We start from the raw sequence: 25,058 nt of genomic DNA, 5'->3' as shown, positions 1-25,058 counted from the left end.
ACCATAGCTACAACCAGGAAATCTGTTCATCATGTTACTTACATGTTTTACTCATCTACTCCTCTGCATGATGTTATTTTCCCAGCTGGGAACGGATCCATTCCTGATTATTATTATATTCATATGTGTAATAGTACTATGCAACTAGATACCGTTTTTTATGTTTTGCTATTTAGATCCCTTCTTTGTCCAAACTCCCTTCCATATATATTTTCCAGCTGTGATCCAAATGTTCCTAACTACTTCCTCATAGATATTCCTTAGAGACCTCAAATCGACATGTTCCCTCCCTCTCTCTTCCTTTCCAACTTACACCCTCTCCCCACTATTATTTAATTTCAGCAAATACACTTCAAATGGCCCAGTTAACTGGCCAAGTCAAAGTCTGGATCTTCTCTTTGATGCTTCCGCTTCTCCCTCTCCCCTCACATCCCATCATTACTAAGTGGCTCATCCACTTCTCAAATATGACCACCAGTCTCCTTCCCTGCTCACTCCCCTGGCTTAGTCCACACCTTTTGCCAGCATCACCCACATCCTGATGACGACTTCAGTCTTAAGTCTGAGTTCTGCCCCACTCAGTTCATTCCCTGGAAGGGGACCTGATGGCTCTTCCCAGAATCTGAATCTCATCACATCACTCACCCAGACACTGTATGGCTTAACCTCTTCAGTCACCCCGTACTCTCCCAGGACAAAGTCCAAGCATCTTCAAGTGGCCAAGGCTCCACAGGAACTCCTTGGCCTCATTTCTTCCCTCTCATGCCTATACTGTGATCCATCCATACTGAGCTTTTGAGCTCTCTAAAAGAATCATTTTCTTCTGTCCCTACTGTCTGAAATACTTTTTGCCCCAGCTTCCCCGGCTGCATTTGACCAACTCTTACTCATCTTTCAGCTCTCAGCTTCAACTGTTCCTTCCAGAAGCTGTTTCCTCTATTCCAAGGCTAAACATGTGGCTTCCTAAGTGCTTCCACAGCATCCATGCTTCCCCACTACAGCTGCTATCAGGCTACAGCACTGTGTTCCCCTTACATCTGTACTCCCCACTACAAGATCAGCTTTAAGATGGTGTGCCTCTCGTTCACCACAGTATCCCCATCGCCCACCTCAGGACCTAGCATATAGTAAGGCTCAACAATTAGTGGCTGAAAAAATAAGTAATTCCACTTTTACACTCAATGTTAACGTTCTACCTTGGCATTTGAGTTACCCCCATGCCCATGACTTTTGACAGGTGAACCAAGAACAAGAGAGAGCCAAAAGGAAGAGATCTGTGCTATTCTCAGTAGCATAACCTATCCCCTACCAAAGCACATACACAGAGGAAGCAGGTGAAACAGTATAAAGCAATGATGAGGTCCTAAGTTTTCTAGAATTTTAAGATTTCAGGGCTGAAATGGCTTATGTTCATTTACAACTGAGGAAACTGAGGTCCAGGATTTATCAAATAAGATACAATGATTCAGTGATAGAACAGTTTCCCTCTAAAAATTTTCCATATTAGTGTCCAAAGGGCCACAAAGTAAGATCTGGTGGGCAAAGTATGCTAAAAAGAAGTGAAAACAATAAATGCACCAAGTGTATAAAGCAGAGTAAACTATCAGTTCGACGCAAAGTGGTTCATTTCCTCAAAGACGTTTTTGTTCTTTTCTCCATAACCAACTACCTTAAAAAAACTATATTAGAAAAAGTATGATTTAAGACCTTCATGACTAGCTCAAACTGAGACTGAAAGACACCCAAGATTTTAGATTTTCAGTTTTTTAAAAAGAAGCAACCAAAATTTCTCCACGTAGCAACAACAAAATAATACCCTACTTGACCCCCTGTGTTTCAAAATACCCCACGCATTAAAACCATGCACTATCACATTTTCTTCAGTGGGCGCATACTCCTTTTACAATGAGAAACAAATTGTTTAAAAAACATACTATGCTATGGATATTATGTGGTAAAGGAAAATTACTCATAGGGTACTATTATAAAGAGAAAACAAGTTACAAAATGACATGTGCACTATTACTTCCAGTGGTTTAAAAATGCACTGGAAAATAGAGGAAATACTAAAATACTAACATTGGCTGCATTAGATAAACTGACGAAGGTGACTTGCTCAAGCATTGCCGCCAATGAAAAGAAAGAACTGGCACATACACTACAGCTCATGCTTTTCTAGCCACGTTTATATAAAAGGGTGTAAACTCTCAGAGGGTCAGAACAATCCCTGCTACTGCTAAGGAAGCCCACCAGGAAAGAAATCAAGGAAGGGCAAAATCCACTGAATGTAGCTGGAAATGTCAATTAAACTAAGTAAGAGCCAATGCATAGTTTTTAGAGTGCTATGCTTTTTTCTTTTTTTTTTTTAAACGATGAAAAATGCTCATGTAACTGGCTGTACTGAGTACCATTCAATTCAACAAAAACCTACTGTGCTCCCAAGGACTTTGGCAGGCCCAGAGAGATGCTCATTCACATGGACTTTAAAATTGTAGAAGGGGAAAGAGATAAGCACTACAATTACTACAAAATGAGGCAGGCGTGAAATATGCCTACATGATCTTAAACCAAAAGCTATGGGAACATCTAGGAGGAAGATGAGTGAGTCATTAACTCCTCTTCCAATAGAAAAAGCTCTCTAAATGGAGAACTTGTGTCTTCTGGCATTTTCCCCCCACATGCCATGGGTAAAGACAAACTGGTTATCTAGGAGGCATGGCTGGGAAAACATGAAATCCAGATCCAGAAACTCTGACACTATCACACACCTATCTCAGAGATGCTACATGACTTCAAGCAAATCACTTCCTCATGCTGCCACCCAGGGAGCATTTGCTGCAGTGACCACCATTCTCGAAACTTCCAATGACACTTACGGTGAAGGATGGCAGGGGGTGTTCCTTTTCAGAAAAATAATTTGCAGACTTTAACCCAGAATAAGAATATAGGACCTTCAGTTTTGAAAATCTGCAAATATGCTCTACAAGACACAGGCATCACAAGGAAAAAGAACTACACAGTATAAAGCAAGATGCAGGATAACTGTTATCCTAACTTCATTAATTGAATATAAGAATGACTTCGCAACCCAATTCCAACAAGTTTTTGCCAAAGTTAATGTCAGACTATAAAAATGAAATGCTGTTCTTTGTGTTCATTAGAATTTAGCACTTGTCTGATATTGTAAATAAAATTTCAGTCTTTATAATCAAAATCATCGAATAGAAATTAAAGAAAATACAGAACTATTTTAAAACATAAAAATAGGGTGCAAGATCTCACTGATAAACCCTATGGGAAAGAAAGAAACCAGAAGATGAATGATGAAGAAGAAATTAGTTATGGAAATCATGAACATTCACTATAGCATAAATGATTTAGAGCCAAGACAGTTCAGGGTAAAGATGACCATGGAACCTCAATTATGTTACGCTTGAAAAATTAAGGATTAAATCAGAAAACTGAATAAAAATCAGGTAAATGAACAAATGTATTATTTCAAGAGAAAGAAAAAAATAGCCAGATTCAACTAGAGTTAAAATGTAACACACAAAGTGAAACCAATACAGCCTGTTTAGGGAAAGGAAAGTTATGGTCAAATTGGTCAAGTCCAAAAAATTTTTCTAGGGTGCCTGGGTGGCTCAGTTGGTTCAACATCAGACTTCGGCTCAGGTCACAATCTCATGATCCGTGAGTTCAAGCACTGCATTGGGCTCTGTGCTGACCACCCAGAGCCTGGAGTCTGCTTCGGATTCTGTGTCTCCCTCTGTCTTTGCCCCTCCCCCATTCACACTCTATCTCTCAAATAATAAATAAATAATAATAAAAAAATTCTTTTCCAAAGTAATCTGAAGAGGGGCACCTGGGTGGCTCAGTCAATTAGCATCAGACTCTTGATTTTGGCTCAGTTCATGATCTCAAGGTTCATGGGTTCAAGCCCCACGTCGGGCTCCGTGCTGTCAGTTCAGGGCCTGCTTGAGATTCTCTGTCTGCTTGGCTGTCTCTCCCCGCCTCTCTCAAAATAAATAAACATTAAAAAAAAAAAAAAGTAATTTGAAGACTCCTGCTGGTATCCCTCTCCTGTCTCATTTCCCAATCCATTATCTCTTTGAAAAAATTAGTATTATCATAACAATTATTAGGAAGATAAGAATTTCATTTCATTTCCTGCAACTTAAAACCAAGGGAAAAAGGATTTTTTAAGCACAAGGAGGTGTGGTAATCCCCACATACACACAGGGGCACACGCCCTTCTACTTTAATGGAACACAATCTTTTCTCTAGTTAATGAGGAATGCCATACAGAAAGGAGGCACTCCTAGAAATGGGATCCTCACAACAAACCTCAGTGCTCACTGCATGTTTATAAAATCCTCACCCTGAAGGGAACAAGAAAAATCTAAACCCACACAAATAGACTATTTCAATTTAATTTTATTATGAAAACAACAGGAAATGGCAGCAGGGTACCTGACAAGCTCAATTAGCAGGAGGATCAAACGGGAGTGATGACACGCCATGATGACCTCAGGGGTCAAAGATGCAATTCTCCATCTGGAGCCACTGAGATTTCCACCACAGACCCCACACCACCTGCTGTATGGTATTAGGCGTTATGCTGAGCAGACCGTCAGCTTTTCCCGACCACAGGTATGGCCACAAGGTTTTCTCATCTCACTCGGCATTAGGGCTGCTTCCCCGTGAACAGAGGCCAAAAGTGAATTCTATATAATGGCTCACTCAAAACAGGCATTAAAGGCATGCTAAAGCACTCATTTACCATCACAGCAACAGTACAACTATCGTGGCTGTTTTTCTTCTAAGTCACGAGTGATACCGTGCCACCATTCCCCATAACCCGTGAGAAGCGTTCTCATCAACAGCTCTGTTTGTATGCTCTCAGTTAATCGTCTCCTGCTACTGAAATGGTTAATTTGCATATGTCTGTTGAACCTCTTCACAAGAGAAAAGTTCAGTTTTTAAGTTTATTTTTATTTAAGACAGAGACAGGAAGCAAGTAGGGGAGGGGCAGTGAGAGACAGGAAACAGAGGATCCAAAGTGGGCTCTGCACTGACAGCAGTGAGCCAGATGCAGGGCTCAAACTCATGAACCATGAGATCATGACCTGAGCCGAAGTCAAGAGTTGGATGCCTAACCAAATGAGCCACCCAGGCACCCTAAAAGCTCACCTCCTTTTAAACTTAATAAACTTCTTAAACTCCCTCTCTGAGGGAGGAAATGGTAAACGCTTTTTTAAAATCTTACATACCAGGTGCAAGGAGCCTATTTGTGACAGTTCAGACCCGTAGATACCTGTGTTACCAAGAATCATCACATGAAGCATTGAAGGTTGTACTTTTTATACTCTGTGTAACAGATTCTGTAAGCCAGTGGTTTGCCAATGAGTGCACAACTCTCACCAGGATGACGGCTGATTAGGCTGGTGCCTTAATGGAGTTTGCACAAGGTGCCCCCACATGCATACACACACACTCACAGCCCACTGTGAGTACACCAAAGACACAAGTCTGGACACCCACGTATGAAATCTTGAGATTTCATATTGGACAGTCAATAGCATAGCCACAACCAATCAGAACTGTCTGTTCTCACATCTACTTTCTAGGCTATAACCATGTTTTCCAGTAAAATTTTTACCATCTGTACCTTTCCCAAAGCCAATTCGCCAAGCTTCCCATGTTGATCTAGTCACTTTTTAAAGCATTTGGTATCTAGATGGGGTATTCTTTTTCATTACAACTTGTCTCACAGGCTATTTCATTTTCTTCCTCCTGGGTCAGGAGGTATTCCAGAAATGGGGGCATGTAAAATTCGTAAGTAACTCAAAACTTACTTGGCTTTCTGAATCCACACACAGTAGTCTGAGATGTAGAGATCATTCAGAATGTAAGCTGGGTCATTTTCCTGAAAAATTTTGTGAACATCCAGTAGACATTTTAAAACTGCACTTTTACCTAAAGAAAATTTTTTAAAAATCAAGTCATTCATAAGAAAAAAACATTTGATTATCTTAAACTGAGAAAATCAGATACTGCAAGGTAACATACATATATCAGTTAAGAAACTTAACCATGTTTCTAGAATATTTTCAACACTCCTTTATTGCATAGAATCTTATCAGTACTATAAAGCCCAAAGCTCTTTATTTCCTTCATTAAGAATTATGAGTAGGAGCACCTGGGGGGGCTCAGCTCAGTTGGTCGAGCATCCAACTTGAGCTCAGGTCATGATCTTACGGTTTGTGAGTTCAAGCTCCACATGGGGCTCTGTGCAGACAGTGTAGATCCTGCTTGGGATTCTCTCTCTCCCTCTCTCCTGAAAAGTAGGTGCTCTTTCAGGGTGCATGCTACAAACTGAGAAAGAGGGATTAAGAGCCCCACATCAGGCTCTGTGCTGACAGCTCAGAGCCTGGAGCCTGCTTAGGATTCTGTGTCTCCCTCTCTCTGCCCATCCTCCTCTCAATCTCTGTCTCTCCCCCCGCCCTCTCTCTCTCTGTCTTTTTCTCTCAAAAATAAACAAACATTAAAAAAAAGAATTATGAGTAATTCTTATGCTCTATTTCTATAGCAGATTAACTGTGGTTACCATAAAAACACTATGAAATACAACTAGGTACAAGGAAAGTTCTCCAAACTAAATGGATATTTAAATGCACCATAGTTTTAATTATAAAATGTTCTTCTAATTCAAGCTTTCAAAACACCATGAAAAATTATATTCTGGTTTTTAAGCCTCTTTATTTCTTATGTCAACATTTTTTGTCAAGGAGTTATCTGGTATTAGCTTAAAATTTTTTCACCTTAAAGAACTGAGGAAAATTGAGGCTGAAAACTAAAATATCACAGCACTCATTCAAAAATAAGCTGACAAAATCTGTTGGAAAAAAGCCATCAAGTACTAAAGTCTTGTTCAATCTAATTACTTCCTCCTGGTTAGTGAATGAACCTAATTTTAACGCCACCAAAAGCTTACCAAAGGAACCTTTGACAACTCAACAAGTCCCTAGGTGTCCCAACTTCATGACATTCCCTGAAATGTATAAACTATGAGGCAAATTACTAAATGTATAGTAACCCCACCTCCTTTGATCAGTAAAATACAGCATTTTCAGTTTACCAGTTCCATTCGTATCTTTACAGTCCTGAAACATAAAAATACTGTCTATTGATTTCCTGAAGATATTGGATATGCTTAAATCGACATTTCCCAGTTGACTTTTAGACAGGATAAAAGAATCATGAGCTAGATAATGACATCTCAAGGTGCCAAAATTGCTGCCACTAAAATTTTAACACAATTAACACTAGAAAATACACTTCAAAAGAGCAGGAACTTCTGTTTTATTTAGGGATCAGTCCCCAATACCTAGAACAGAACCTTGGAGCAGCAGACTGTCAATTTCAGTATCTTAAGAATGAATGAATGAATGAATGAATGAATGAATGAATGACACAGTTCTCGCCTGCCTTACACCCTTGCAATTCCTCTCATCCACAGCACCACACACCAGCCCTGAGGATTCTTCCTGGATATGCCCTTGTAGCTGCCCTTTCCCCACAACTCCCTGGGCAATTATCCTCATCTGTACTCTCAACACCTCATGCCTGGATTATAATATCTTCCTCCTCCTCCCCTGCATTCCAGACTGTCCTTCTAGACTTCTGACACACTTTTTTATGCACTGCTTTCCTCAAGTCCCCTCTCTGTACATGCTTTCAAAGTCCTGTGCTCAACTGGCTCCCACACCTGCTATGCCTTTTCTAATCCACTCCAATGAATAACATCTCAGCCTGCCTTCACGGCCTAGCATTAAGACTTCACCCTTCAGGGAGCCTCGGCTCACTTCCTAGTCTTCAGAGCTCTTTACTGAACCCTGCAAAGGAATGTGGAAAAGAAAGAGATGATTCTCCCCACAATCCCCCTGCTCATTTCACAGAAGCAGAACCTGAGGCTCAAGGTTGATAAGGTATTTACAGGATCCAAATTCTGAACTCATCAGCTTGCAGCGAGCCACCGTGCTACACTACCCATACGTTCGTCGCCCACTCCGTCTACAGCACACTTTTATTACTCAGGAGTTAAATAGTACGTTCAAAGCAGGAGCCGTCACTTATTCAAAAATTTTAACTATGTGGCTTCCTCACGTGCAGATGGGAAGAATGCCAATAAAAACCCCAATGCTCAACTGGGTAAGAGAAACAAATACTTTGAAGGCCTAAAACTATATTTGGCTAAGTCACGGCCAGAACTGTGATATATCAGAGTGGCCCAGATTAACTATATCAAATGACTCATGTGAATCCCCCCACGGCAGGCCTATTTTCATTACATGCCTATGTAATGCTGTATGCACAGTTTGATGACAGGAGGCACGAAATACAATCAAAACTCACAGAAGTGATGAAACCAAGTTAGCCACATTAACCCAAGAAGAAAAAAAATCAAGAGAGAACTAACTAAAGTGTAAAGAATGTGTTTTAATGTTTATGTGAGAGAGAGAGAGAGAGAACGAACACGAGGGGGGAAGGGCAGAGAGAGAATCTTAAGCAGGCTTGAATAATATTACAGTTTGTCTCTACATTCACTGAACATATCTAAGTGCCTGTGTGTGCCCACCACTGTTTGACATGTGGGATTACAGTTGTTGCTGCTGCTTTAAACTTCCCCCTGCTTTCAAGCTTCTCCACAATAAACATTTATTTAACAAAAAGTTAGACACACTTGGCCACACAGCCAACCCTTGAAATAGTGGCAAGAATGCTAAAAAGTTTTAATTCATATTTAAATTTTCTTTAAGTTGTAGTTTTGAACCACAGAGAGGCAACATTTAGATCAGGTAATTTTAGAAAATCACATGCAAGGCAGTTTTGAAAAGAAAAGTTGTGCGTTCCCCAAAAGCCGTGTTGTCACCGCAGGTCTCATTCAAAGTATCTTCACGGTAAGCTGTGTGACAAAAAAAGGTAAAAGAGAACTGGGCTACTGGCAGTTGACAATCTAGAACAGTAAGTACATTTAAATTATCCTCTCCCCAGCAACGTGTATTGTTACCCCAAGGTCATACTTGATCTCTTTTGTTCCCACTAAACCACCACAGACTACAGCCACACAGCCAAGAGATTCAGGAAGCCTGCAGGTTTTTTCTGTCTCTGTTGTATTGACTGCTCTTTCTCTCAGGTTGTCAACCACTTATCTAATAGCTATCAGCAAAGAAAAAAACTGGCCTTGCTCCAAGCTGTGACAGGACCAGTGGCCAGAAGCCTTCAGGGACTCAAAGCACCTGGCTCCTGAGGGGCTTCACCCAGTTGTGGGCTCATCACAGAGCATACAGGTATAAAAAAACTTCTCAGGCCTCAGTCTGAGGACATTTTTTCTGCTGAACGGGACTGGAGAAAATTGACCATTTTCAGCTAGTTCACTGCCTGGTCCAAAGCAGGAAAAAAAAAGAAGGTGCTTTGCACAGTGACCACAGTTAACTACTGTCACTACAGCAATGCCCCAACAGGCCTCTCCAAGATGTTGTATCTCCAGAGAGTTAGGGATTCTCCAGATAGATGTGGTCTTTCCTTAAGCCAACAGTAACCATGGAAGAAAGGCTTCTGGGACCAAGATCTCTTGTTCATTTGTGAAGGCAATTTAAAATCAGTATCCTGGTATTATAAATGACAAGGGCCATGAACGTTTTACCTCAGGAAAAATGCACAATAGCAACAAAGAGAAACATAAAGAAAACAGGGATGCCAGTCAACAAGCAGGTGGGCAGTGAACAGTATTTAACACATTCTCTAGCTACTCATTCTCCAGCTTTCCTTTAAACAGTAGGTAAACTAAGAGCAGTGTTTTCCTGTTCTGACATATGTGGCATTTCAGGTTTATAGATCTTAAAAGAGAAACAAGACTAAGCTATTCTAAACTAGAAGACACTGGCTACTTGAAATCTCCCTATTAATAGATCAGGTTTGGCAATAATGTCTTACTGACAGACCAGCTCATGGTTGTAAGCACTTAAAAAGACAGGGCTCCCATCACTAAGAGATTATCAGAATAGTGGATTTTTTTTTTTTTCTGGCTAAAAGTCAGCAAAAGAAAAAACTATCAATTGCTAACTCTATATAGTAAGACCTAAATTTCTTTTCAACTACTGATACATTATAGCTGTTGTTTTCTGAGTATCTAGTTCTACCCTTTAGAGTTTTGAGCTACACAAGACAAGAGGCCAATCAGAGTAAAGGAAAAAGAGGTGGTTACTGGGAATACTTGAAGGGAAACACTGCTTGGTATTTATTTATAAAATCATCTCAAAATAAAAGCCAACATTGCTATCATATTAAAATGCACAACTTAGTAGATATCAGTTAGATTGCTGGGATTTTTTTTTTTTAATTTTTTTTTCAACGTTTTTATTTATTTTTTTTTTGGGACAGAGAGAGACAGAGCATGAACGGGGGAGGGGCAGAGAGAGAGAGGGAGACACAGAATCGGAAACAGGCTCCAGGCTCCGAGCCATCAGCCCAGAGCCTGACGCGGGGCTCGAACTCACGGAGCGCGAGATCGTGACCTGGCTGAAGTTGGACGCCCAACCGACTGCGCCACCCAGGCGCCCCTAGATTGCTGGGATTTTGATGAGACCACATTATCAGGAGGGATAACTTATGAATTACTTCTAACATTAATTTTCATAGATTATTAACCATAAAAAGGGATGATAGGGTAATTGTGTCAAATTAATCAAAATTAAGAGAATCAAAGTGTGGTAATTTGCTTCAATACCAGGCCCTGTTAGGAAGTAGCTTAAAGTTAAGTCCCCAACAATTAACACAAACATACATTAAATTCAGCTTTAAGAAAGCTTTTCAATCCATTTTATCGGGTTTTTTTTTTTTTTTTATTCTCAAATTCCGCATATAGCTATTTAGGCTCTTGCATTTGGGAGTTGTAATAAGAAACACGTATGAAGCAATAAGAGTTACTATTTTGAGCACAATTTATAATCCTGTGCCAGTTTTTTAAACATTGTTAGTTCTTAGAATTACATGTATTGTTATTATAGCCACAAACAAAATTAACACAAAGCAAACAAACACTTTGTAGATACTGCTTTTGCCTGGGAAAAACAACCCCAAGTGCGACCCCAATTCATCGTCAAGTCTCAAATCAGGCAGTACCTCTTCTAGGAATAGGATTCCAACACTCCCTCAGGTTGGTGCCAGATGGCTGGCACATCTAATATGGGAGTTAGTAGCTACCTACCTGCTCTACACCGAGTACTTTCCACACATTACATCATTTAACCCTTCCAATTAGGTACTTCCTTCCTCACTTCATAAAGAAAAGTGAGGCTCAAGGACATGGAGCTGGCCAAGATGACAGTTAGGAAGCAACTGTAGGATTTGAAAGTAAGTCAGGAGTTGAAAATAAGTACTTCTGCCTCCCAGCCACCATATGCAATAAATACCGTGTCAGTATTTATCACCTGGTGTGGTGAACTCCTGGACAGCAAAAGAAACATGGCACCTCCTCACCTTTCTTCCCTGGGCTAGCACAGTGTCTGACAAACTGTAGAAGTCTGTTCAATACGGCTAGTTGTTAATGTGGTCTGGAGTACATAAAGCCCAAGTTTAGAAACATCTGGCCAAACTGCTCAGTTAGTGTCTAGTTGTCAAACCTGTATGTGATCTATGGATTTATGTTATTAAGTCACAACACATGTGAGATATACAGTTTATCTGTGCCTTCCCTTATTATGTCTATTCCCTGACAAGAAAGAATGCAGCTGTGCCAACTTCCTCGTATCACTGTACCATCAAAAGTTCAAGTAGTAGATTTAACCCAAGGCTGCCTTTTGCCTTTTCTGCTCTAACAATTCCTACAAGGTTTGCTGGTTTGAAAGGACAGCCTTGACATTAACTCCATTTTCCTTCAAGTCACCTGTCAAAGTAGTGGTTGCTTCAGTCTAGAAATACATAGCAGGATGTCATCAAAATTGCATAATGGAGGCATGACTAATTTCTAATTTCTTCTGAAATTAAGAACTGGGCATCCAAATTTAAGATAGAACATTAAAAAAAAAAAAACCTTTCTACAAAGGTAGAAAAGGTTAAAAAGCTGAAGATTCATGGGAAAAAGCTCTGGAAACAGTTGCTTTTAAATCTAAACCTTTAAAAAAAATAAGAATCTAAAATTTTGTAATTCTGCGGGCAAAACGTCAACTGTTGCACCTTATGAGTACAGCTTGTATCTCAATGCCTGGTAGTTCGATTTCAAATAAATTCTTGTTGTTGACTATTCACATTATGAGACTTTATTTTTCCAATAGATACTACCTAATAGTCACAGTTCTGACTCATTCTATGGATTTAATTTAGTTTAGAACTGGGAAAGCTAAAACTGTGCATAAAGTCAAAAAGAACATATAGGACGAAAGACAAGTGGATTCCGCAAGTGGCTCATAGGAAGAAAAAACAAACCCAGCCTGAAAAGCCTTCTGAGTCCTTTCTGGGGATATGACCTAGGGAGGAGTACCTCAAGAGAGGAATTCCCAAACCTCAGGAAGACAGCAATGTGCTACAGTGACAGCATGCTTACTGCTAAATGAGGTGCACGCTGGTAGAACTGAGTTACACTTCTTTACATTTTAATCAAGTATAACAAATATAATTTAGTAAAAATGGTTAGGTATCTGTATCTACATGTAAGTTCAATGTACATTAAAAGGTTACATAGAGTTTTGATAATGAAATTTAGATCTTAGAATTCTGGTCCCACGCTATAAAAGGCTAAAGAAAGATCACTAAAAAGCTACACATAGGGGCACCTAGGTGGCTTAGTCGGTTAAGTGTCCCACTCTTGGTTTCAGCTGAGGTCAAGATCTCTCTCATGCACTGGCAGCTTGGAGCCTGCTTGGGATCCTCTCTCTATAGCTCTCTGCCCCTCCCCCAACTGCGCTGTCTCTGTCCCTCTCAAATAGAAATAAACTTAAAAAAAAAAAGATCCTCTCTCTATAGCTCTCTGCCCCTCCCCCAATTGCGCTGTCTCTGTCCCTCTCAAATAGAAATAAACTTAAAAAAAAAAAAAGCTACACATAAATAATCTTTGTGCAGTCCTAGCTAGTTTCCCTCTGATGTAAAAATGATGTAACAATTCCACCTGTTCCGTGTGGAACAGTTATGCAGCCCCGGTCTGCTTGCTCCTGGTGTCATTTCTTAGCTGCTTGGTACTTAATCTGAATCTGTTTCCACATGTGTCAACAGAGGGGGACATTCTTGAGAACTGCTCAGGGAAGGAAATGAGACAATGACCGTGTGAATACTCTACAGATGACAAGGGAAGGAAGACAACAGGTCATTCAGGATCATTAGGCCTGTGCATTTGCTTCTTCCTTATCAAGCCCTCCCCTCACTTCTACTCAAAAGCACCCACCCTATGGGGGTCACAGGGAGGTGTGGTACTAGAATCCTGTGACCCATCCCCTTCATCCTGACGAGGCTCTGGCTCTCAAGAGTAACACAAAGTTAACGGAAAGAAAGGTAAGGGATCTGCCTTGTTTTTTTGTTTTTGTTTTTTAAGGTTTCTGGGCATAGATAGCTATTTAGGTAATGAAGATTATCTCCCACATCCTTCTCCAACCTACTCCTGGAACCCACGGGGATGAGACTCAGCTTCAAGCTGGGACTGAAAGAGCAGAGATCTGGCACAAGCCCTCAACACAGCTGGAAACTGGCAGATGCAGGAGGGTGTGAGAAAAACAGCCTGGCACTTGGAATGCCTGGGAGTCCAAATGAAAAACCTGGGACCCACACAGGCTGACTTGGGCAATGAGACATGCTATGGCTCTTAGAGTATTATTGACAACCTCTACTTCATTGCTAATACTTAGACTTTTAAAAAATTTTATCTTAAAGATCACTGCTTTCTAATTCTTTTTTTCAAGTCCCCAAATTGGCAATGCTACCTTTCCACATGGCAACAACAGGCTACAAATGGAGCATGTATGTCCCAGGCTCACACAGGCCTCATTACTCCAGACTGTCTTAAGTCCCGCCATTGTCATTCACTTACCCGTCTGGACAAGTAGGCATCTCAATTCACTTCTCCTAGTGTTGAGGGCCTTACTCTCATGGGAACAAGCAAGATCAGCTACTTCTCACCCTCTGGGGAGGACAAGAAAAAGCTGAAATGATTCCCTTCAACACTGGCCACTGTTTAGGATGGAAGACAGCCAAAGACTCCCGCTCACTCAGAAAGGCTCTCCTCCAACTGTGTATGTATGTATATCTAGAGCAAGGGTAGGCACATTTTTTCTGTAAAGAGCCGAAGAGTAAATATTTTGGCTCAGCAGGTCACATAATATGTTTCAACTGCTCAACTCTGCCATTATATCCCAAAAGTAGCCATAAACAATATAAAGTGAATGAGCACGAATGTATTCCAATAAAGCTTTGTTTATGAGCACTAAAATCTGAATTCCATATAATTTACATGTGTCATGAAACACTATTTTGATTTTGTGTTCAACATCTAAAGATGTAAAAAGCATTTTCGGCCCCTAGGTCATATACAGTACGGATTTGGATTTGGCCTATGAGTTCATTTAAGGTATCTTCCTAATGGATTTTCTCTTTTGTAACTTGTAAATCCTTGTATTTTGTATCTTACCTTTGTCTTATCATTCCTATTACATAATAAACTCCTTAAAAGCTAAGGCCAAGTGATATATATTCCTATAACTCTTAGCTGATTCTGTTATGATGCCTTGCACAGAGAAGGGGTTTGATTTATTTATGTTGCATAAATGTCTCCTGCTCGTTATTTTTCAGTATCAATTCCTATTTAAAGAACTCTAAATTGCAAGAATACAAATCTTCCATGTTTTCCAGACAACATGTGAAGTACTTTTCAACTAACCTCATCTAGGCCTGTTGCTATTACTGTGCAATAGGACCTTGATTCATTAGGATCAAATAAAATGTTTCTTCTTTGTTCTCCCAAATTTGTCTTTAAATATATACAATTTTCTGCCTTTGTCCTCTTAAAGAAATTAAAGTTACCTCCTTAAAAATTCAGATCAATATCTACCTTATGACCCAGCAATAGCACTGCTAAGAATTTACCCAAGGGATACAGGAGTGCTGATGCATAGGGGCACTTGTACCCCAATGTTTACAGCAGCACTTTCAACAATAGCCAAATTATGGAAAGAGCCTAAATGTCCATCAACTGATGAATGGGTAAAGAAGTTGTAGTTTATATATACAATGGAATACTACTTGGCAATGAGAAAGAATGAAATACGGCCTTCTGTAGCAACGTGGATGGAACTGGAGAGTGTTATGCTAAGTGAAATAAGTCATACAGAGGAAGACAGATGCCGTATGTTTTCACTCTTATGTGGATCCTGAGAAACTTAACAGAAGATCATGGGGGAGGGGAAGGGGAAAAAGAGTTAGAGAGGGAGGGAGCCAAACCATAAGAGACTCTTAAAAACTGAGAATAAACTGAGGGTTGATGGCAGGGTGGAAGGGAGGAGAAAGTGGGTGATGGGCATTGAGGAGGGCACCTGTTGGGAGGAGAACTGGGTGTTGTATGGAAACCAATTTGACAATAAAGTCATATTAAAAAAAAAAATTCAGATCAATAAAAAAATCTCAAAACTGACTTATTTTATTATATTTTACTTTAGAGACAGAGAGAGACCATGAGTGGGGGAGAGGCATAGTGGGGGAGAGAGAGAATCTCACCCAGTCTCCACGCTCAGCACGAAGCCCGACATAGGGCTTGATCCCATAACCCTGGTATCATGACCTGAACCAAAATCAGGACACTCAACCAAATGAGCCACCCAGGCATCCCTCAAAATTGACTTTAGATTTATTTTAAAAAGGCACTAATTACAGAAAAAATTTTAAGCCATAATATCAAACCATATAACTAACCTAGTTTTTGACACTGTTGAGCTCTAAAGCTGCAGAAATAAACAAAACTTACCTTAAATAGTATAGGAAATATAATGCAAATTTCAATTGACTAGATATGAGTAATATTTAAGAGATAGCTGATTCTGAGCTATACTTACCAGCAAACATTACTATATAAATCAAATTTCCAAAGAACCCTGACACAAAGATTTCAAGTGATTTTTTTTTGTAGCAGAATCACTATAAACTCTTAATCATCTATGGCAATTAAAAGGCAAATTATCGGGGCGCCTGGGTGGCGCAGTCGGTTAAGCGTCCGACTTCAGCCAGGTCACGATCTCGTGGTCCGTGAGTTCGAGCCCCGCGTCAGGCTCTGGGCTGATGGCTCAGAGCCTGGAGCCTGTTTCCGATTCTGTGTCTCCCTCTCTCTCTGCCCCTCCCCCATTCCTGCTCTATCTCTCTCTGTCCCCAAAATAAATAAATGTTGAAAAAAAAAAATTTTAAAAGGCAAATTATCTTTGTAAACCATACAGGAAATACTGCCCTCTACAGAGTATTTTATAAGAACAAAGAATGTTTTATATAAATGTAACCCATAAATTACCATGAGAGCAACTTTTTAAAATTCTAGTGATACCAATACTTAATGAGTGACAGGATTATTAGAGGAAAAAGGAATCCGATGGAGATGACTGGAATTTTATTTTCTTCACCTTAATGTTTACGCACACATACAATATCCTTCTATACAGGAGCGTGTGTATAAACCCACAAATACTCCAAGGACAAACAGTAAGGATAAACAGAAAGAATGTGCCAATTTAAGAGACTGGGAACACAGATTTCAGCTCTGAGGAAGAGAGGAAAAGGAATCTGCTTTGCCACATGGCAGGACAAGCCAAGGAGAGAAAGGGGACAAGGACTGGCTAAGTCGTGACCGCACAGCAGAGCCCTGTCCTCCCTCTCACACACTCGGGGTGCAGGGCCTGTGCCCTAGGGCTCTGAGGCCCTCCTTCTTTGCCATGGAAGTGGTCAGCACAAACAGGCACAGATGGTACTTCAATATTTTATTCGAGTTCCGTGCTATTTAAATTTCCTTGGGGCGCCTGGGTGGCGCAGTCGGTTAAGCGTCCGACTTCAGCCAGGTCACGATCTCGCGATCCGTGAGTTCGAGCCCCGCGTCAGGCTCTGGGCTGATGGCTCGGAGCCTGGAGCCTGTTTCCGATTCTGTGTCTCCCTCTCTCTCTGCCTCTCCCCCGTTCATGCTCTGTCTCTCTCTGTCCCAAAAATAAATAAACACTGAAAAAAAAATTTTTAATTTCCTTAAAGCACTAGGACTGTTCCACTCTTAGAAACATTTTAACTGCAGTGGGGAACTGGCTAGAAAATGAAAAGTTCAACAACAACTCAAGAGAGAAAGAAAACAGAAAGTTAAGTTCCTCCTGGGTAGGGGGCAGGGAATTAGGTGATAACCACGAAGAACTGGAGAAATCCATTCTGGTGAGCCAGTTAACTCATCCAGGAAAGGGAACTATTTCGCAGGCTGTAGGCCAAATCTCAGATATCAACTCGGAATTGTCACTGAGGAAACGCTATTCTATACACTTGATGCTGTTCACTCACAGCATTTAGAACACTCCCCTCCATCCCGCTATGTCTAAGTACCACTCACCCTTCAAGTCCCAATTCAAATCTCATGCCTTAAGTGAATCTTTCTCTGATTCCTAGTGAAACGTCACTTCTCCTTTTTTGAACTATTTCGTCTGTGCCTCACATAACATACTTACAACCATCTACTATGTATTGTGGTTGTGATGGACTTCTTAGCTCCCTGATGAGTGCATACACTCCCCAAATACAGTACACGGTTCTAATTCATCTTTCTGCAGCTCTTTATATTTACAGGTTACTCTACTCTACACATAATAAATTGCATTTTAGTGGGTACCGACAAAGTAACTGTTGAATGAATAAATTAATAGATGAACTCATCAACCAATTAACAAGTACTTTAAAATGGCAGGAAAATGGAGTAAGAACTGAGAATCAAAAGTCAAATAATGTAGAGGCTCCCTTCTTTGGGAGGTTACATGTCTTAAATGACAAGTTAAAGGCAAGTCTGTTTCCCTGGCTTTATTATTTTCACCGAATGTATTTCTCCTCTGAACTACTTATTACAAATGCAATTTTTTAAAAACCTGATAGTTGTATAATGCTGCGCCCGCCCCCATGAGAATCTTAAGCTCCCTGAGTTCGTGACTTGCATGTCCCCTGTTCACAAGCATACCTCCAGACTCAGCTGAGCACCCTGACTCAGCGAAGGCTCAACAAATAGTTGAAAAACTTGCAAACTAGTTTTACATCAGGTATTTAAGGAGTGACATTAGAAGGTCTAACAATTCTTTAAAATGTCCGTAACACAGGTGCCTGAGTGGTTCAGTTGGTTGAGGGTCCAACTCTCGATTTTGGCTGAGGCCATGATCCCAGGGTCGTGGGATCGAGCCACCTGTCAGACTCTGTGCTGAGCAGGGAGTCTGCTTAAAATTCGTTCTCTCTCTCCCCCTGCCCCTCTCTCCCACTCACACTCTCTTGCTCTCCCTTTCAAAATAAAAAAGTAATAAAATAAAATTTTCATAATACAGAACTCATAAAAATTAAATACACATAAATGTCGGGGCGCCTGGGTGGTGCAGTCGGTTAAGCGTCCGACTTCAGCCAGGTCACCATCTCGCGGTCCGTGAGTTCGAGCCCCGCGTCGGGCTCTGGGCTGATGGCTCAGAGCCTGGAGCCTGTTTCCGATTCTGTGTCTCCCTCTCTCTCTGCCCCTCGCCCGTTCATGCTCTGTCTCTCTCTGTCCCAAAAATAAATAAATGTCGAAAAAAAAAAATTTTAAATACAGATAAATGTCAACATGGGAAAATCCTTGTGATTTCACCTTTTAGTTTTCAAGTTGGGGGTAACTGTTACAACTCAATAAAAAGAAGACTTTGGGCTAAAGAGAATTCAAATGCTAAAAACTCATTTATCTTCAAGGTTGCATCAGAACTCGGATTCACACAATATACTTGTCATACCCCAATTTCTTGGACAATTGCTTTCCTTAAAGAAAAAGAACAGTCCCAAGCCCCGTGCTATGGTTCTTCTTATCTTTCACATAGAATGTACTATTATATCTATTTACAGAAGGGCTAAGTAAGGCAGTCATTTCTGAAAAAATGATGATTAAGTCCAACAATGACTCATACATAGGCCTATTAATTATATGAAGTAAAATCAGCTTTTGGATGGCAACAATAACTAATCTCCTGAAGGCTGTTTCTTGGGTTATAGCCTGACATGTGGCTACGAGTCCTCAGAAGTCAAACATTTATAGAAAGGTAGGTTTCTGATAGTCTTAAAAACAAAACAGAACCAGGGCACCTGGCTGACTCAGTTGGTAGAGCATGCGACTGTTGATCTCAGGGCTGTGAGTTCAAACCCCACGCTGGGTGGAAATATTACTTAAAAATAAAATCTTTTGGGGCATCTGGGTGGCTCAGTCAGTTAAGCATCCAACTCTTTTTTTTTTTTTTTCCCAACGTTTATGTATTTTTGGGACAGAGAGAGACAGAGCATGAACAGGGGAGGGGCAGAGAGAGAGGGAGACACAGAATCAGAAACAGGCTCCAGGCTCTGAACCATCAGCCCAGAGCCTGACGCGGGGCTTGAACTCACGGACCGCGAGATGGTGACCTGGCTGAAGTCGGACGCTTAACCGACTGCGCCACCCAGGTGCCCCGAGCATCCAACTCTTGATTTGGGCTCAGGTCATGATCTCACTGTCCTTAGAGAGCCCCGTGTTGGGCTCCACCCTGAGCATGGAGCCGGCTTAAGGTACTCTCTCCCTCTCTCTCTGTCCCTCCCCTGCTTGCATATGTGCACTCTTTCAAAAAACAAAAAAAAAAAAATTTTTTTAAATAAAGTCTTTAAAAAACAAAAAAACCCACAGAACCAAAAAAGATTATTTCACACATATGTTTTCATTAGCCAAAAAAAATATGTATACAACTGTCTGATCAAGAATTACAATGTTTTCCATAAAATGGTGAATAAATTTAAGCACAGTGGTTAAGAACCCACACTTAAAAAACAAAAACAAAAATCTTTTATAAAGGAAAATCACATGCAAATGGAGACTACAGGATAGTGAACTACATCACTCAACTTTAAGCAGCTAGCAACTGAGGGCCAACCTTGTTTCACCTGCACCTGGCCCACTTTCCCCCAACCCCTTGTGGATTATTCTGAAGCAAATCCCAGGCTTCATACCATTTCATTTATAACTATTTCAACACATCAAAAGCCATAGACTTTGAGGCAGATAGACCCGGTGTCAAGTCTAGGCTCTACCAACTAATAGTTGTGTGACCCTGGGCAAGTCACTGAGCTTCTCTGAGCTTGTCTTCTATCTGCAAAATGGACGAAATGAGATAAGGTACCTGAGGAATGAAGCCTAGCACTGGCCCACAGAAAATAGTTAATATGGCAGCTGCGGTTTTTTATTCCTATACGAGCATAGAAAGGCAGGACTCTTTCTGACTCATTTCCAATGAGCCCCACAAAGGACAAAACAAATAGCAAGTATTCCCATATTTTAAAAAGAGATACTAACCTCTCTATGCTAAAGTTACAGAGGGACGAACAAAAAACTGGTGATTTATGACCCCCCTCAGCCCAACAGTGACCTCCAGGAGTTTAAGGAAAACAAGTCCAGAAAATCTCTTTGGATAAAACTACAGTGTTATGGGGTTTCAACCACTCTCCATGGGGGAGGGGAGGAACTACCTTCTGGTCACCATAAACCAAGAGAAAGGGAATTTTAAGAGAGTCCCCTAGAGAGTGTAACCTATCACCCCTAGAAATTGTGGGGTACAAAGACTGGTGACTGACTCATACCTGATAAAAGCCCACCAGTGAGAAGCAGGAAGGAGCAGCCTGTGGTGGCTGTGTGGAAGCTTGCTCTGGAACAGCAAAGAGGACCCCCACCCCTTTCACCCCCAGTACTGGCTTCCCAACCTGAGGCAGGCTGGGGATGGGGAAGGGAAGATTTACTTTTTTAATCAAGTTCAAAGAGGACGTTTTAGGTACTTAAAAGAGATTCTTGTAATTTAAAGTGACATAAAAATTTAAAGAATACCTATTATATAAGATAGGTGTGTATGTGATATGATATTTATAGGTTATATATTCCATCCAGAAACAATAAAAGAACAGACAGAATGAGTTCAAAGGGGGAACTGAGAGAAAAAACTAAGCTGTTTCCCATGATGTTCAGCATCTTCCATATAATAGTTACATTATATGTTCAAAAGCCCAGCAAGAGCAGAGAAGATGATGAGCGCCATCAAAGAGATTAATGAAATGTAGATATTAGCACAACTAATAAATAGTGACAAGTATATAATCAACTTAAACCATACCACTTCTAAACAGAATAAAATTTCAAGGCATATTAGAAAAGCTGTTCTCTTTTCATCTCTTTTTTCATTTAATTCTGGTGAGTAACAGCAGCCAAGCAATGCTTCCATCAAGGATTCGACCTACTTAATCCTAAAGAATGAAACTGGGAGGAGGAAGTAAAAGTTGCTTAAAACAGGACAGAAACAAAAAGGGGGGATGATCATGTGGCCCAAAGGGTACTGATCCAGGGAAAGAAACTCCGTGCGCAAGGTCCTGCGTTAAACGCTAAAACAATACTTAAAAGGACAACATAGGTTTTCTGCCCTTAAAGGAATTTGGATTAGACATACAGCAACAGCAAGAGATCAGCGTACACAGTCTTTCAGAGGTGGGGAAGGGGTGAGAGAAGGAACACAAACTTGAAAATAGCCAAAGGCCCAGTAAAGAATCCCTTGGAAGGCTACTATGAAGTCACTCAAGGCAAATTCATGATTCAGATCTTACACAAACAAAATAAAAATTCAGATTGTAGTCATTCCATTATAATGAAATTTTCTGTAGATTCTGAAGCCTTGCTACATTGGTTTTGAAAGCTCATTCCAGTTAAGATCAATATTTCTTTGGGGGAGAGTTATTTGGAGAGTTATTCATTACTTTCAAACTATGCAGGCACTCAACAGACCTTTCTAATAAAAAGTGTGATTGCATTTTGAATTATAAGTAGACACAAATTCATTTTTGGAAAACATTCAATGCCACAGAAGAGCTATCCCCATTGAAATCATGGGGTATCCAAACACACAAGACTCTTCAATGGCAATAATGGCGTCCCTGTGCCATCCACCTGGATAAACACAGGTTACAACCCTCATTCGGAGCTTGTGTTCCCCATAGCTTATGGTGGGAATTCTGGACAACCCAGCTCTGTCTCAGAACTAACTAACTAACTAACCACAACCCAAATCAGCCACAGAACATGTTGTGTACAGTTTATAGAGGCTTCCCACTCATTTTCAGCAGACAGACCTCAAGTGTGTTACCTAAGGTTTCTGTTGCTATCAAGACACAGCTGATAAGACTATTTCTTGTCAGATGGATAAAGATGTAAAGCTAAGTCTAAATTTCACTTCTCACCTACTAAAACTATTAGAGTAATCGATTACCACGTAAGTCGACACAATCGAATTTATTTCTGGTTAGGTAATCACAGAACTGATTACTTTTCAAATAAAAATTCAGAGAACTAGATTACTCCCCAGAATAAAGAGTAGCAACTATGTGCCTGAGTGCACGCCCACACACACGCATGGGTTTTTTGCCAGTTTTCCATCTGGAAACCATGATGTAACAGGATAATCGCAAATTTACTCTCATTGTTTAAATCTATGAATAACGCACAGATCATCTAATACAAACAAGTAATTAATTGTGACATGTAACTCAAGTTCAAGTCACTTATAGTAGGTTGATCTTTCAAGGTAATTTTTTACAATTCAAGAAACCTCTTAAAAGTCAAGAAGAGGGGTGCCTGGGTGGCTCAGCTGGTTAAGCATCTGACTTTGGCTCAAGTCGTGTTCTCACCGTTTGTGAGTCTGAGCCCCACGTCGGGCTCTGTACTGACAGCTCAGAGCCTGGAGCCTGCTTTGGATTCTGTGTCTCCCTCTCTTTCTACCCCTCCCCGCTCTCACCCTGTCTCTGTCTCTCAAAAAGAAATCAATAAACATCTAAAAAAAAAAAGGGGGGCAAGAAGAAATAACATAAAAAACAAAGCAGTTTCTTTTCTACCTATGAGTTAAGAAAGACTGATTTTTTTCAAAGGTAGTAGCTCTGCAATTTTACAAGCAACAATCCTTTGAAATAAAATACAGATGGCCTAAACCAACTGGATTAATAAAAAGTATCTTTCATTTAACCATAATTCATTTTGATAATTATTGTCTACCTTAAAAAAATCTACTTCAAAACTGATTTTCTGCTTCCAGGATAGAAGGTGATATGTCACACAGAAGTCAAAGAAAAACCTAGGAATACCTCTAGGAGCGACAAACGTTGGAGATGGGATTCTTCCTTTCAAGCCAATGACGTCAAGTGGGTGTAAAGGGAAGAGCTTCCTTACTTTCTCCTTCTTACCCTCAAGTCTGAAAACCTACACCTAGAAGTATTTTACCTAAGGACCAAGGAACAACGAGACTCCCCAGGGAAGAATAGAAGAAATGACCATAAAGGATGGAAAGTGACTTTTAAATAAATGTGCCAGAACTAATCCATACAAACGGATGCTGCCACCTTCAAATTCATTACTTTGGAAATTATATACTTAATCCAACGATACTGTTATAGTCACTTCGGAATTTGTTTCAGAGCTCAAAATTTTCCACATCCTTAAAACCAGGAAATGTTTGTCTCTTCAGGTTAGATTTGCAATAGTCAAAGGTCCTCAGAGTAGCTGTGCTGTTGTTTGGAAAGTCTTTCTTGACCTCCCAAGTCCAGGTTCTGTGCCCCGTCCCTGTGATCACTACATGCCCCAGCAGAGCACTTCTCACTCTATAATGGAATTGTTTACTTGTCATCTGTCGCCCTGGCAAAACTGTAAACTGCACAGAAACAGGGAACAGATCTTATTATTATTATACCCACAATCCTAGCATAGTGCCTAGAAAACTGCAGGCTTCCAAGAAATACTAAATGATGCACTCTACTTTAATACGAACTGGTCTGGAATCCTGTGTACCTTCTCCACTGCCCCTCCCAGCAGCTCTCAGAAAAGAGTGTATCTACAGAGACGAACCATTGCTTTTTATACTTGGCAGGGAGAAGTGATTGGATTTGATGATCTTCATTACTGATTTATGCATAGAGAAGCAAAAAATCATGACTACATCCTCACAGACTAAAAACATAACTTTTTCCCTCTCAAATCTGCAAGCACAGGAGTATCTTACCTAGTTGCAAGATCTTTATAGTGTCTCTGTAAGCTTTCATCACCAGCTTGAAGTGGCGATAAAGTGGGTAGCATAAAACTCTTCTTCCAAAAGACACCAGGATTTCATGAACATTAGTCCAAGTCTGTGAAGTATAGTTTAAGTAAGTAATCATTTCCATATTACATAAATAAAAGGACACAACGAAATATGAAACTACTCTCAATTAAAAACTATAAGTTCGGATCATCACAAAGCCATGCAAGAGAGAAATATAAAACCGTGAAATGAGATTCTTTTTGTACACCTTACAATAAAATATTTAATTGCAGTCCTTGTAATTTCTCATACTTCATCAAGATATCACAAATGCTCCTTAAAAATCACATATGCAGCAGGAAAGTTTCAAAAAGTCCTTTAAGAATTACAAATATGAATCTAAAACACATGGTACTAACAAAATACAGATGCACATAAAAGACACTGTTAAATGATATATGTTTCATGTTTTTGTCCTTTAGGACCACTCAAGATGGTGTAGATGAAAGATGGAGAACTCTTTAGTGAAGTGTGTTCACGGTCTCCCTCTTCTTCTACTTTTTCTTTTTCTTCTTTTTTAGTGTTTAGGGCATGAGAAAAACATGGTATTTATTTCAGTAATTTGCTTTCACTTATCAAAGAGAAAAGTGCTTTCTTGAAAAAAGTACTTTATCTTGAACAGTATCAAACTGAAACCATCAGCAATTCAAAACTTACTGAAAACAC

General features: G+C 40.2%; 1 protein-coding gene across 1 annotated transcript in view; it reads right to left on the bottom strand.

Moving 5' to 3' along the window:
- Positions 1-25,058, bottom strand: part of SHQ1 (SHQ1, H/ACA ribonucleoprotein assembly factor) — a 99,661-nt gene that overhangs the window by 36,777 nt on the left and 37,826 nt on the right. The window contains exons 9-10 of the mRNA XM_040492158.1: positions 24,315-24,438; positions 5,856-5,976 (exon numbers count right to left, since the gene is read on the bottom strand). Coding sequence (XP_040348092.1) covers positions 5,856-5,976; positions 24,315-24,438 — 245 coding nt within the window. The remainder of the gene's footprint in view (positions 1-5,855; positions 5,977-24,314; positions 24,439-25,058) is intronic.

The sequence above is a fragment of the Herpailurus yagouaroundi genome, unplaced genomic scaffold (assembly GCF_014898765.1).
Source record: "Herpailurus yagouaroundi ecotype Mexico unplaced genomic scaffold, PumYag 183, whole genome shotgun sequence".
Lineage (NCBI taxonomy): Eukaryota > Metazoa > Chordata > Mammalia > Carnivora > Felidae > Herpailurus > Herpailurus yagouaroundi.
The sequence above is the reverse complement of the archived record's forward strand: the minus strand, read 5'-3'. Positions and strand labels throughout refer to the sequence as shown.